Source organism: Lampris incognitus, chromosome 10 (assembly GCF_029633865.1).
Source record: "Lampris incognitus isolate fLamInc1 chromosome 10, fLamInc1.hap2, whole genome shotgun sequence".
Taxonomy (NCBI): Eukaryota; Metazoa; Chordata; class Actinopteri; order Lampriformes; family Lampridae; genus Lampris; species Lampris incognitus.
Window position 1 is genome coordinate 4,711,513 of NC_079220.1, and position 13,501 is coordinate 4,725,013.

The 13,501-nt window shown below is 46.1% G+C and overlaps 1 protein-coding gene across 1 annotated transcript in view; it reads left to right on the forward strand.

The window, feature by feature from the left end:
• Positions 1–13,501, forward strand: part of LOC130119947 (uncharacterized) — a 39,032-nt gene that overhangs the window by 15,916 nt on the left and 9,615 nt on the right. Inside the window, exons 4-8 of the mRNA XM_056288550.1 lie at positions 188–244; positions 1,074–1,163; positions 4,109–4,235; positions 7,290–7,319; positions 10,329–10,382. Coding sequence (XP_056144525.1) covers positions 188–244; positions 1,074–1,163; positions 4,109–4,235; positions 7,290–7,319; positions 10,329–10,382 — 358 coding nt within the window. The remainder of the gene's footprint in view (positions 1–187; positions 245–1,073; positions 1,164–4,108; positions 4,236–7,289; positions 7,320–10,328; positions 10,383–13,501) is intronic.

Genomic DNA, 13,501 nt, shown 5'->3' on the forward strand with positions numbered 1-13,501 from the left:
TGTCTGTATTCAGAAGGCTAGCTTCAACAGCAGCCCCCAGACTTGTCGACTGAATCCAGACATTTGGCTGCTTATGAAGGGTCTCTCTGGCATGTTCCTGGTTAGGAGAGATCCATGTTTTTATAAAGGCTCCCGGTCACTTAGGAGGATCTTGTGTGACTTTATTTCATTTGTTTTTCTTCTCAAGAAAACACTTGTACCTAAAGGTAACATGGTCGTGCTCGAAAGAACCAACTCTTCTCAGGTATCTATCTGTCTGTCTGTCTATCTGTCTATCTACCTACCTACCTATCTGTGTGTCTGTCTGGCTGCCTATACTATTATTTGCCTGTCTTTCTTTCTAACTGTATGTCTTATCTTTTCATCTCTCTGTCTAGTCTGTTATCTTTCTGTCTTCCTATCTATCCTTTTATGGCACTGTTTATCTGTTGGTCTGTCTCTCTATATGCAGCCTTTTATCCATCTGTCTGTCTGTCTGTCTGTAATCCATCCACTCTTCCAAATTCTTCTATAGTCTATATGGATATAGCTCAAGTGCATATGGACAGTAGAGTCTATATTTGAGCTAAATGTGGAATTGCCCAGGCATTCGGGTAGCGTGATGGTCTATTCCATTGCCTACCAACATGGGGATCGCCGGTTCAAATCCCTGTGCTACCTCTGGCTTGGTCGAGCGCCCCTACACACACAATTGGCCGTGTCTGTGGGTGGGAAGCCGTATGTGCAATATGTGTCCTGGTCGCTGCACTAACACCTCGCCTGTTCGGGGGGTTAGGAAGAACTGAGGGGAATAGCGTGGTCCTCCCACGCGCTACGTCACCCTGGCGAAACTCCTCACTGTCAGGTGAAAAGAAACGGCTGGCAACTCCACATGTATCGGAGGAAAAATGTGGTAGTCTGCAGCCGTCCCCGGATCGGCAGAGGGGGTGGAGCAGCGACTAGGACAGCCCGGAGAGTGGGGTAATTGGCTGGGTACAATTGGGAGAAAAAGGGTTGGGGGGGGGTCCACACAAAAACAAGAAAAGAAATGTGGAACTGCCTCTAACTCAGTGAACATTCTCTTGTCGTTGCAGAACGACACCGCCGCTGTTATCAACACGCTAAAGAAGTTCTGCACACCGAATTCTACAATAGAAGATATACTTCTAGGCTGTTTTGAAACGGTGAATAGAGTGCAAGAGAAAGAATGTGTGCATGCATGTTTGTGAAAATGTCTAAGCATGTGGGCGTCTGGGTAGCGTAATAATAAATAACAATAATAAATCAATCTTATATAGCGCTTTTCTAATACTCAAAGTCGCTTTACAATAAACGGGGTGAAACGAGACGACAGATAAACATAACACAGACGTAGCGGTCTATTGTGTTGCCTACTAACACAGGAATCGCCGATTCGAATCCCTGTGTTGCCTCCGGCTTGGTTGAGCGTCCCCCGAAGATACAAATGGCCGTGTCTGCGGGTGGGAAGCCAGATGTGGGTATGTGTCCTGGTCATTGCGCTAGCGCCTCCTCTGGTCGGTCAGGGTACTTTGGGGGAATAGCGTGATCCTCCCATGCGCTACGTCCCCCTGGTTAAACTCCCGGCTGTCAGGTGAAAAGAAGCGGCTGGCAACTCCACACCCAGATAGCATCCGGATGTGGGCCACTTCAGGTAATGATGCGGCACTGCTGGCCTTCTTCTGGCCCTGACAAAATGGACGTGAGCCTGAAGTGGCCCACGTGTATAATAGCAAATATGGCCCAAAAATGCCAAATCAAACGTGGGCCTTTTTTGGCAAAGATGCGTTGCTCTCGGCAATATGCAATCTGGATGTGACCCTGAAGTGGCCCGTGTGGTAAATGGTGAATATGGCCCAAATATCACAAAACAAACATGGGCCACCTTTGGCAAATATGTGGTACATGCGGCATTGCTATGGCTTGGTTCTGGCCCAGATCTGGCAAACAGGAGCCGACCGCCCAAGTGCCATCATTCCACGTGGTATGTGGGCCGGATGAAAGTGTCGTGTGGGACGGGTCTGGGCCACAGCAATTTTGCTATCTGGGTATGTATCGGAGGAGGCATGTGGTAGTCTGCAGCCCTTCCCGGATCGGTAGAGGGGGTGGAGCAGCGACCGGGATTCGGCTCTGTGCATAACTGTAGTCCACTGTCCATTATGAGGATGAGTATCCTCATTCTCACAATTTTCACCCGTTTGCTGGTAGGTGCAGGTGAATGTTTGTCGACAATTCTGTGCATGTCGTTGACATTTATCCATGGTAAATCTTGCAGGCATCACAAAAAATATGCCTTTGTCAATAGCACACGCCAACCAACAAGAAACTGGCATGTCCGCTGCAGTAGAAACCGGAAGTCAGTGGACCCGGATACAATTGGGGAGAAAAGTGGGGGGGTTCCTTTTTTATATATATATTTATACATTTGTGTGTGTGTAAATTGTACAATCAGTTATTTTGCTAAATTTGAATTTTACCTTTGCACATGTGACTTTTTGCAAATGATTTATGACACAGTTTATTTAACTCTCAAATCCAGTCATAATTAAGCTCTGTGGTATTTATCACATTCCAGTTGTCTTTTTTCCCTACCATTGCAGAAAGCTACACTTTAGAGTGTGCACGTCACTGTTTGTGTTGCTCTGTGTGCACGGGTGTATGAAGATGTCTATAAGTCTTTGAGGAGTAAGGTGTGTGTTTTTTGTTTCGTTTTGTTTGTATGAACATGTGAGTGATCCGTTATGGACATAACATCCTCTTAGAAAGATTAGCTTCCATTGGAATAACTGGCACCCCCCTTGACTAGTTTAGATCATATCATATCTCTCTGACCACACTCAGTTTGTCTAATTTAAAAAATTGAGATCACAGTCCTTTCCTGTCACTGCTGGTGTTCCCCAGGGCTCTGTATTGGGACCCCTCCTATTTATTATTTATCTACTACCTCTTGGCCACATTTTCAGGAAATTTGGCACTCAATTTCACTGCTATGTGGATGATACCCAGTTTTATCTATCCATCAAGCCTAGCTCAACTTTTCCGCCCACTTCCCTTTCTGACTGCTTACTAGAAATTAAATCCTGGTTTTCATACCACTTCCTCAAATTTAATAGTGATAAAACCGAGGCCCTCCTAGTAGGCACTAAATCTACTATGGCCAAACCTAATAGTTTTTCTTCGACTATTGATAATTGTATAGTTCCTCCATCACCTTAGGTTGAGTCTGGGTGTCATCCTGGACAGCACATTATCTTTTGCAGCTTACATCAATAATGTTACTCGGTCTGCATACTTCCACCTACCCAATATTAATTGTCTTCGCCCGTCACTTACACCTAAAAGCACAGCCATACTCACTCACACCCTGGTTACATCCCGTATTGACTACTGTAATTCTATCCTCTTTGGTCTTCCCCTCAAGTGTCTTCATAAACTTCAGTTGGTCCAGAATTCAGCTGCCCGTATCATTACCAGAACTCCTTCCATAGATCATATCACTCCTGTTCTTCAGCAACTCCATTGGCTCACTGTTAAATACCATATTGACTTCAAGATCCTGCTCCTCACCTTTAAGGCCCTTAATAACCTAGCTCCTTCGTACCTTTCTGAACTCCTTCATATCCACATGCCTTCCTGCACTCTCAGATCCTCTTTTGCTCTCCAACTCACTACACCATCAGCCCGCTTGACTACCATGGGGACTAGAGCTGTCAGTCATTCTGTCCCCCGCCTATGGAACTCTCTCCCACAAGAAATTCCCAAAACTGACTCTCTTTCCACCTTCATATCCCATCTCAAAACCTACCTTTTCAAACTGGCATATTCAGTCTTATCCACACTTCATTGAGTTTTGTGCACATGATGATTTTATACTTATTTGTTATATTAACTTTTTTTATTCTCTACATTGCTTTGTTTTGATTTTATACTGTCTGATACAGTGCTGCTTGTTTTTTACTGTGTTCTGTAAGGTGTCCTTGAGTGCTCTGAAAGGCGCCCACAAATAAAATGTATTATTATTACTATGTTTTTGTGTATGCACGCGTGTGTACGTGTTGATTGAACTGTTGATTACACTTTTTTAACTTGTTTTTTTTCTCTCTCTCTACAGTCTTGTCTCGTGAATTCTAGCCAAGCTAAAATGTCGCTACCACCTGTGATCGAAGTGGTCTCTTCCTCTTATTTCAACTGTATGGTCGTCAAAGCAGTCAGAAATGTAGTTGCTGAAGATCAAGAAGGTGATATAAAATTGGTTAAATATACTTGAAATACTACTACTATCCATCCATTCCATCCATTATCCAAACTGCTTATCCTGCTCTCAGGGTCGCAGGGATGCTGGAGCCTATCGCAGCAGTCATAGGGCGGCAGGCAGGGAGACACTACTACTATTACTTAACTTTAAATAGATTAGAATCGCTCTTCTCCATCCATCCATCCATTGTCTATGTAATGACCACGGATGAATAGACTTGCTGGCCCTTGGCTAAAGGGTTGGACCCTTTAGTCAACTGGTTAATGTTGTTGCCCGTGGTGCGGGAGATCCGGGAACCGCCACAGCCAGGATGTGAACCCGGATCTCCCGCGCCATGGTCGACAATGGTAACCAGTCAACTAAAGGGTCCAACCCGTTAGCCAAGGGCTATCGAGTCTATTCGTCCATGGTCGTTACACTACCCCCCTCCTTCGGGAAGCGCGTCCTCGTGCTTCAGCATACCAACTCCCTCACGCCTCTGGGCGCACGCGCTTCCGATGGCCTCACGGTCTCACCATCCCACTTCTGACACCAATGTAGCGAATTCGAGGGGCAGCCGGGAAGCGAGCCCGGGTCTCCCGCACCACGGGCGACTACATTAACCAGTCGACTAAAGGGTCCGACCTGTTAGCCAAGGGCTAGCGAGTCTACACATCTGTGTTCGTTACATCTACACTCACTTAATCCTATTCTGTATTGAAGGCAGAGAAGAGAGGTGGAGAGGAGAGTGCAGGCAGGGTGGAGTGGGTGGAGAAGAGGGTCAGGGGTGATTTGTGACAGAAGGATACCAGCAAGAGTTACAGGGAACGTTCACAAGATGGTTGTGAGACCAGCTATGTTGTATGGTTTGGAGACGGTGGCACTTACAAAAAGACAGAAGGCGCAGCTGGAGGTGGCAGAGTTGAAGATGCTAAGATTTTCATTGGGAGTGATGAAGAAGGACAGGATTAGGAAGGAGTATATTAGAGGGACAGCTCAGGTTGGACGGTTTGGAGACAAAGCAAGAGAGGCAAGATTGAGATGGTTTGGATGTGTGAAGGAGAGATCCTGGGTATATTGGGAGAAGGATGTTGAATATGGAGCTGCCAGGGTAGAGGAAAAGAGGAAGGCCAAAGAGGAGGTGTATGGATGTGGTGAGGGAGGACATGCAGGTGGCTGGTGTGACAGAAGAAGATGCAGAGGACAGGAAGAGATGGAAACAGGTGATCCGCTGTGGTGACCCTAACAGGAGCAGTCGAAAGTAGTAGTAGTGTATGGAAGGCAGAGAAACACCCCAGACAGGTCACCAGTCCATCACAGGATGGACGGATACACACACACACACATGCTTCATACCTATGGGCAATTTACAGATTCCAGTTAACCTAACATGCATGCCTTTGGACTGAGGGGGTAAACACATGAAAACAGAGGGAGAACATGTAAAGTTCATACAGTTGTGCTGGAATTAAATTCAGGACCCTCTTGCTGTGGGGCGACAGTGCTGAAAAGCCAACTTGCCACCAAATCTCCCTTCTTTTTTTTTTTTAATTTCATTTATGGAACAAATCTTAGCATAGGAACTTCAGCACAGAAAATGTGTGGTGCCTGAGGTTCACTTTTATGTCAATTTGGTCCACAGACCACAGTGGGCATCCATCTGTGTACGTTATATCTGAACTCTGAAATAGTCCCTAAGCTGGCATTTTAGAACACTACAACAGGACTGTGCCATGTCAAATTGATGTGTGGAATCAATGACTCCTGGAGAGGACAAGCACCAAAATGAAAACAGCCACTAGGGGGGGGCAAACTTCTCATTGACAACCATCCATGTATAACGAACAAGACCACCGTTTTGGTTTTTCAAGTTCAATAACTGTGAAAAAAAAGATACAGAGCTGACGCTGCTGAATTCTCCTAAAACTGCATATATTTGCATTAAAATTAGTTTTAAATCAATAGCACAAACAAAAAGTTATGCTAAGCTCTACCTAAAACGACCACGAGCGGTCAAAATGACCGTCTCGTAATTTGCGCGTGATCGTGCGCGTCATGTCAGTATTTATGACGTGTGTTGGTCACATCATTTGCTTCGTGAAGTTCGTTGCTCTGTGCTAGAAACACACTAGCGCCCTCCAGTGGAGAGAAATAGTCTAAACTGGATTTCTGATTATGTCCAACATGTCTGGTTACAGACGCACCACGCCTACCACCGAGGCGTTGCAGTATTTACAGGCGTTGGGACAGCGGCCATTTTAAATTGTTTAAAAGATAATGTTAAAAGTTGTTAAAATGTTAATTTTGGTGTCAGTTAGTTTCTTAACAGCCATACTAACGTATGTAATGCATTAATATCTCAACTGGGTATTTATCTTGACAGAATATAGAGTTTAAAAACCGTGGCGGTCAAAATGACCGCCCTCGGCCGTTCTAGTAGTTTTTAAGTTCCCGTCGTTGTTTGGGACTGTTTTTATTTTCAGTTCTTTTTTTTTTACATTTCAGGTTTTATAGGCCTTGTTACGTTTGCTAGATTAGCAATATGTGTTTTCTGTATTGTTTTTCAGGTAATATTTTCACTTTTTCAATTTTGCTATTCAAGTTCGACCATGTCTCTGAAGTATAAATTGTTTAAGAATAGTATTAAAAGTTGTTAAACTGTTAATGTTGGTGTCAGTTAGTTTCTTAACAGATGTACTAAATTAAGAAATGCATTAATATCTCAATTGGGTATTTATCTTGACAGAATATAGAGTTTAAAAACCAGCAGTCATTTTGACCGCCCATGGTCGTTTCAGGTAGGAGTGAAACCCCGGTCGTTCAAGTGTTAAAGGTGGCCACACAGTTCACGGCGCCTTCTCGCATTCAGAGGCTAAGTAGGATTTACCTATGGAGAACCAAATGACTCAAAATGAATTTACAACGCCGCTGCAAAATCCTGGGTATTTCATAATCTATCGCTGTATTGGGCAAAATCATCCACCAACTATGTAGAATTTCGAACATGCAATTAAAATTTATAAATGTAAATGTTTCTCTCTCTCCCTCTGTATCACAGGTACACCACTTCCTCCCCTCAGTCCAGCAGGTAAATCTGAAAACACTCGTTGAGACCAATACTTGCTATGTGACATATCATGTATTTGCTACTCGAAGACATTGTATTTTTGTTCGAATTTAATGACAAACGTGGCGTCTAATAATTGTTAAAGGATCATTTTTTTGTTGTTTTTTCCAACTTTGATCTTATTTTCCTAGTTTTTGCCACTGCGCACATCAGTATGAAACCACTTTATTAACCGGCATGTTTGGGGATACGCCAAAAAACGATTTTACAATGGTGTGAACTCAAGGGGGAAAAAAAAAACACCCACCCATCCATCCATCCATCCGTTATCCAAACGGCTTATCCTGCTCTCAGGGTCACGGGGATGCTGGAGCCTCTCCCAGCAGTCACTGGGCAGCAGGCGGGGAGACACCCTGGACAGGCCGCCAGGCCCAATCCATTTTGGCTACAATCTATTGGGGAAGAAAATCTGATCAATCATCTCACATTTTTGATCAAAGTGAACGGCCTATAGTTTGACCGTGTGTACTGGATGAATGTATGGCACGGATGCTGTCCGTGCCATACTGGTCCACGCCTTGTGGACCAGCGATAACGTCATACTGACGTTATCGCTGGTCGTTGGATGTTGCTGATGGCAACAAAACATGTGTCAGGAGTGGAGAAGTCCAGGGAAAACATAAAACTTGTGCCCAGAATTAGATCAGAATAGTCTAAAATAGGTCTAAGACCTATCTAGTATTACTGTTGACATTGCTAACCGCTCGACTAAGGGGGCCGACCCCCTGCCAGTGAGTCTTTTTGGAGGTTACAGTAGTCATCCTCTCCCGGGAGCGCACCCTTGGTTATTCCCGCGCTCCGAAGAGACTTATGAGGATCTGCACACTTCCGAATCCCACCGCTGCAACAAGTGCAACCGAGCATATTTCTGCCCGCTGCGGGTTTCGAACCAGGGTCGTTCTGCGCCACGAGGCGACATCACTAACCGCTCGAACAAAGGGGTCGACTCTCTGGCGATTGGCCAATGAGTCTTTTTGTAGGTTACACTAATAAGTGCAACCCATCATACAGCAGATCCACTCATTGTCAAAGCCGTGTATCTGCTGTAATGCATCAAAATATATAATGTGAGGGCGTCCGGGTAGCTAGCGGTCTATCCTGTTGCCTACCAACCAGAGGTGGAAAATCCCGGTCCAGAAAGCAAAAACCCTAACCGTGTCTTGACTCCATCCATGTATTAAACCAGCTGATTAGGGGAACTAGTCAGTGCAATCTGGTGGTTTAGTACATGGCTGGAGTAAAGACACAGTTAGGGTTTTTTACTTTCTGGACCGGGTTTTTCCACCTCTGCTACCAACACACGGATCGCTGGTTCGAATCCCAGTGTTACCTCCGGCTTTGTCGGGCGTCCCTACAGACACAATTGACCGTGGCTGCGGGTGGGAAGCCGGATGTGGGTATGTGTCCTGGTCGCTGCACTAGCGCCTCCTCTGGTTGGTCGGGGTGCCTGTTCAATGGGGGGTAGCGTGATCCTCCCACGCGCTACATCCCCCAGGTGAAACTCCTCACTGTCAGGTGAAAAGAAGCAGCTGGTGACTCCACAAGTATGGGAGGAGGCATGTGGTAGTCCGCAGCCTTCCCCGGATCGGCAGAGGGGGTGGAGCAGAGACCGGGACGGCTCGGAAGAGTGGGGTAATTGGCCAAGTACAGCTGGGGGGAAAAGGGGGGAAAATACATAAATGAATAAAATATATTATGTGAGTCGTCCTGATTGAAATACAGTGGAGAAATCCAATATAATTCACCACTTAGGATTTTGGATTTGTATTAAACTTTTTTTCCCCCTTACCAATTAAAATGTCCATGTTCGTTCCTACATTTTAAATTTTAGATTTAACTTTGTATTTAAAAATTGTTATCACTATTTCATCTTTTATTTGTAAGCTAGTGTTTAGCATCTAGCACGTGGCGAGCTAGCGGCGTGTTAGTATCGAGCCAGTTCCTCGTGTTCACCTCAGCGTCTTTGGCGGCTCAGTAGGAGCGTCGACATTCTTTGTAACACCACGTTCTAAGTAAAGGGTCGGATTTGGAAAAAGCTTCGAGCATCTAGCTGGAAGTCAAACTCTTATCGCTCTTATCGAAATCCTGATGTTCACGTTCTGGAAATTAATGAAATACAACTGGTAAAAAATGTAAGTTTGATTTTTCTAACATTTCCAATTGATCTTCCCTTCCTGCCTTACAGACTGTGGACTTGGTGAGTGTACACACACACACACACATACATACATGCATACACACATACACACACACACACATACATACACACACACACACACATACATACATGCATACACACATGCACACATACATACATGCATACATGCATCATCCTTCTCAATTCTCCTTCTTTCTCCAATTAGCGTTTGCGATTATTGGTTTAAATTGATACTTGTGTGTCTGTGTGTTTCTATACTAATGGGGACATCTGGTCCCGCTAAAGGATAGAAAAACCCGAAACCACCGGCCTTGTGGGGACATCTTATGGGCCCCCATGAGAAAAGGGTCTATTTTAGGGTTAGGATTTAGGTCCAGGGGTGGGCAGTCTTATCCAGAAAGGGCCGGTGTGGGTGCAGGTTTTTGTTCCAACCGAGCAGTTACACACCTGTGTCTCCGCCTCAAGTTCCTCAGCGAAAACTCTACTGGTTGATTAGTGGGATCAGGTGTGTAACTGCTTGGTTGGAACAAAAAACCTTCACCCACACTGGCCCTTTCTGGATCAGACTGCCCACCCCTGGATTAGGATTAGTTTAAGGTATAGTTATGATGGTTAAGGTTAGGGACCACCTTGGCTCTTCATCTGTTTTGCCACGTCTACTCATGTTCTGTATCGGGTACCTGCTGAAAATGTCCATTTTCTACACAAATTTAACCGACTGACCTATTCTATTTGCCCCTGGACTCAAACTGCTTCAGTTTGTTGTGTTTAATAACTCACGTGTGGTGTGACATTCATCTGATCTTTTGCAGAGCCAAATCAGCCACAGACTATTTATGAGTATGCAGCCATAGCTTCAACTACAAGTGAGTAAACTGAACCGTCTGTAATTCAGTTCTTCACTAAAACAAGGACTGCTTTAGCATCTGTATGTGAGTCAGTTGTTTGTGTGTCAAACCATTTTTAATGGAGAACTTTGTCAAGCTGTTGATCAACCAACACAGTAGACTGATCATGAGATTCTACCCACAATCCTTAACATGTGAGAGGATAAATTAGAACGAGTATATTCACTTCGCATTTTAAAGTTGCAATCCTCCCCCCCCCCTTTTCTCCCCAATTGTACCCGTCCAATTACCCCACTCTTCCGAGCCGTCCCAGTCGCTGCTCCACCCCCTCTGCCGATCCGGGGAGGGCTGCAGACTACCACATGCCTCCTCCGATGTATGTGGAGTCGCCAGCCGCTGCTTTTCACCTGACAGTAAGGAGTTTCGCCAGGCCCCAAACAGGCGCCCCGACCGACCGGAGGAGGCGCTAGTTCAGTGACCAGGACATGTACCCACTCCCGGCTTCCCAACCGCAGACACGGCCAATTGTGTCTGTAGGGACGCCCGACCAAGCCGGAGGCAACACGGGAATTCGAACAGCCGATCCGTGTTGGTAGGCAACGGAACAGACCGCCACGCCACCCGGACGCCCTAAAATTGCAATCCTTAAGATATATTATATACTAGAAGAGCCCCGCTACAATGTAGCGGTTTGGTTATCCACCCGTCTAAATCTCCCTCCTCTTCATCCTGCCAGCTAACCGCCTTCCCCCTGCCCTTAAACCCCCCCCCCACTCCAACTCCCTCCCCCCAAATGCTCAGAATCATCTGAAATGCTGAGAAAAGTGGTTTTTAGCCATTTTTAGAAAACGCATATTTTGCATAATTATGCATAATTATTATAATTATTTTAATTTTCTGCTATTTTTCTGGTCCTCTCTGAAACAATACCTACCACCTCCAAAAAAAAAAGAGGATCATAAGTGCATTTTTGCAAAAATGGGGTGTACTGCACCACAAGGCGACATCACTAACCGCTCGGCTAAAGGGTCAGACCTGTTAGCTAGCTAGGGGCTAACGGGTCTTATTAGTAGTTTACACTATCATAGATCCCATCACAACACTGCCATTTACGAAGACCACATACAATATGAAATGTGAGCCACTTCCAACTGTTCCGAGTTCGGCTCCGGTTATGTAGTCCAACCCGGTTCAGTTCAGACATTCAACACGCTTACCGCTCTTGCAGCGATCTGGTCAACAATCCCGCGGTGAGCAGGGGGGGGGGCTCTCCCCGGCAGGGGGGCCTCTCCCTGGCAGGGGGGGGCCTCTCCCCGGCAGGGGGGGGCCTCTCCCCGGCAGGGGGGCCTCTCCCCGGCACGATGAAGACGCGTCCTCATCCCCACGCTGTCCGTGGGCGCGACTCGCCATCTTGCGTCCCGAGTCCGTGTGTCGCCTTCCCACGCGCCACAGAAGACTCTCCACTCTAAAACAAATCCAGACGGTGTTATATTCTTTGGTAGGATAACCACACGAAGTATTGCTTAATAAACTTTGCTAAAAGAACTGCAAGGCAGACCGTTAGCTTCCGACATGCTCCGACAGGTTCTCAGCAGCAACTCTCAACAACATTCAAAGAGTCAACCTAACCTACTGTTACTAGTGACCTAAGAATACAGCGCCCTCTAGCGGTCGGCAGTATAGAACTCAACGTAATATAGGGTAACTAGATTACTGAACGTAACAAACAGGAACCTCCTAAGAAAACATGACCAAAACTGTTGTAAGTTATTTAGATGGGGGGCCTTATTTTTCAGGTCCTGTTTCAACTTTTCACGAAAGTTCCCTTCCGCTACTTTCTCTGCTTCTCTGCTGCTGGCTGCGTCGTGTGCTGCGAGTCTCTTAAAGGGGAAGCGTCATTGCGACTTCTTAAAGGCATACTTTTAACTGTCCCCATTAAATTATTGTCAAACAATTTTAACTGACTTTTAATTAGTGTACATTTTAACCAATCAACTTATTTGTGCATTTTAATGCATTATTTATGTCATATTTTGACCGGAGGGTGTGCTCCTTATCAGGGCATCACATTGCTAGTCTACTCTAGGGCAGAGGTGGAAAAACCCGGTCCAGAAAGTAAAAACCCTAACTGTGTCTTTACTCCACCCATGTACTAAACCATCAGATTGCACTGACTAGTTTCCCAAATTAGCTGGTTTAATACATGGATGGAGTAAAGACATGGTTAGGGCTTTTACTTTCTGGACCGGGTTTTTCCACCTCTGCTCTAGGGTGATGGAAAGGAGGCTCCGACCGATTGTCGAAACTCGGATCCAGGAGGAACAATGCGGATTCCGTCCTGGCCGTGGAAAAACGGACCAACTCTTTACCCCTGCGGAAGTGCTGAGGGAGGCATGGGAGTTTGACCAACCAGTCTAGATGTGTTTTGTGGACTTGGAGAAGGCTTGTGACTGTGTACCCTGGGGCACTCTGTTGGGGGTGCCGTGGGAGCATGGGGTACCAGGGCAGTTGCTACAAGCCATTCGGTCCTTACATAAATAACCAAAGGGACAGCTGTGTCCGCATTCTCAGCACAAAGTCAAACACGTTTTCAGTGGGCGTCGGACTCCGCTAAGGTTGTCCCTTGTCTCCGATTCTGTTCATGATATACAGGATCTTAAGGTGCAGCCAAGGTGAGGAGTGTGTCCGTTTTGGGAACCTGAGAATTGCATCTCTGCTCTTTGCAGATGATGTGGTTTTGTTGGCTTCATTGGAACGCGACATCCAGCGCGCACTGGGGCGGTTTGCAGCTGAGTGTGAAATGGCCGGGGTGAGAGTCAGCAGCTAGGTGGGGGGGGTGCTAGGAGGGGGGGTGCTAGGTGGGGGGGTGCTAGAGAACCATGGTCTCAGGCCATGGTTCTCTAGCGGAAAATGGTGGATTGCTTCCTCCAGGTTGGGGATGAGTTGTTGACTCAAGTGAAGGAGTTCAAGTATCTCGGAGGTCTTGTTCACGAGTGAGGGTAGGATGGAGCGGGAGATTGACAGGCGGATTGGTGCAGCATCAGCAATAATGCGGGCATTGTACCGGACCGTTGTGGTGGAGATCGTGGATACAAGTTCCTTAAATGAGTTTCCTCCGTAGGGTGTCTGGGCTCAGC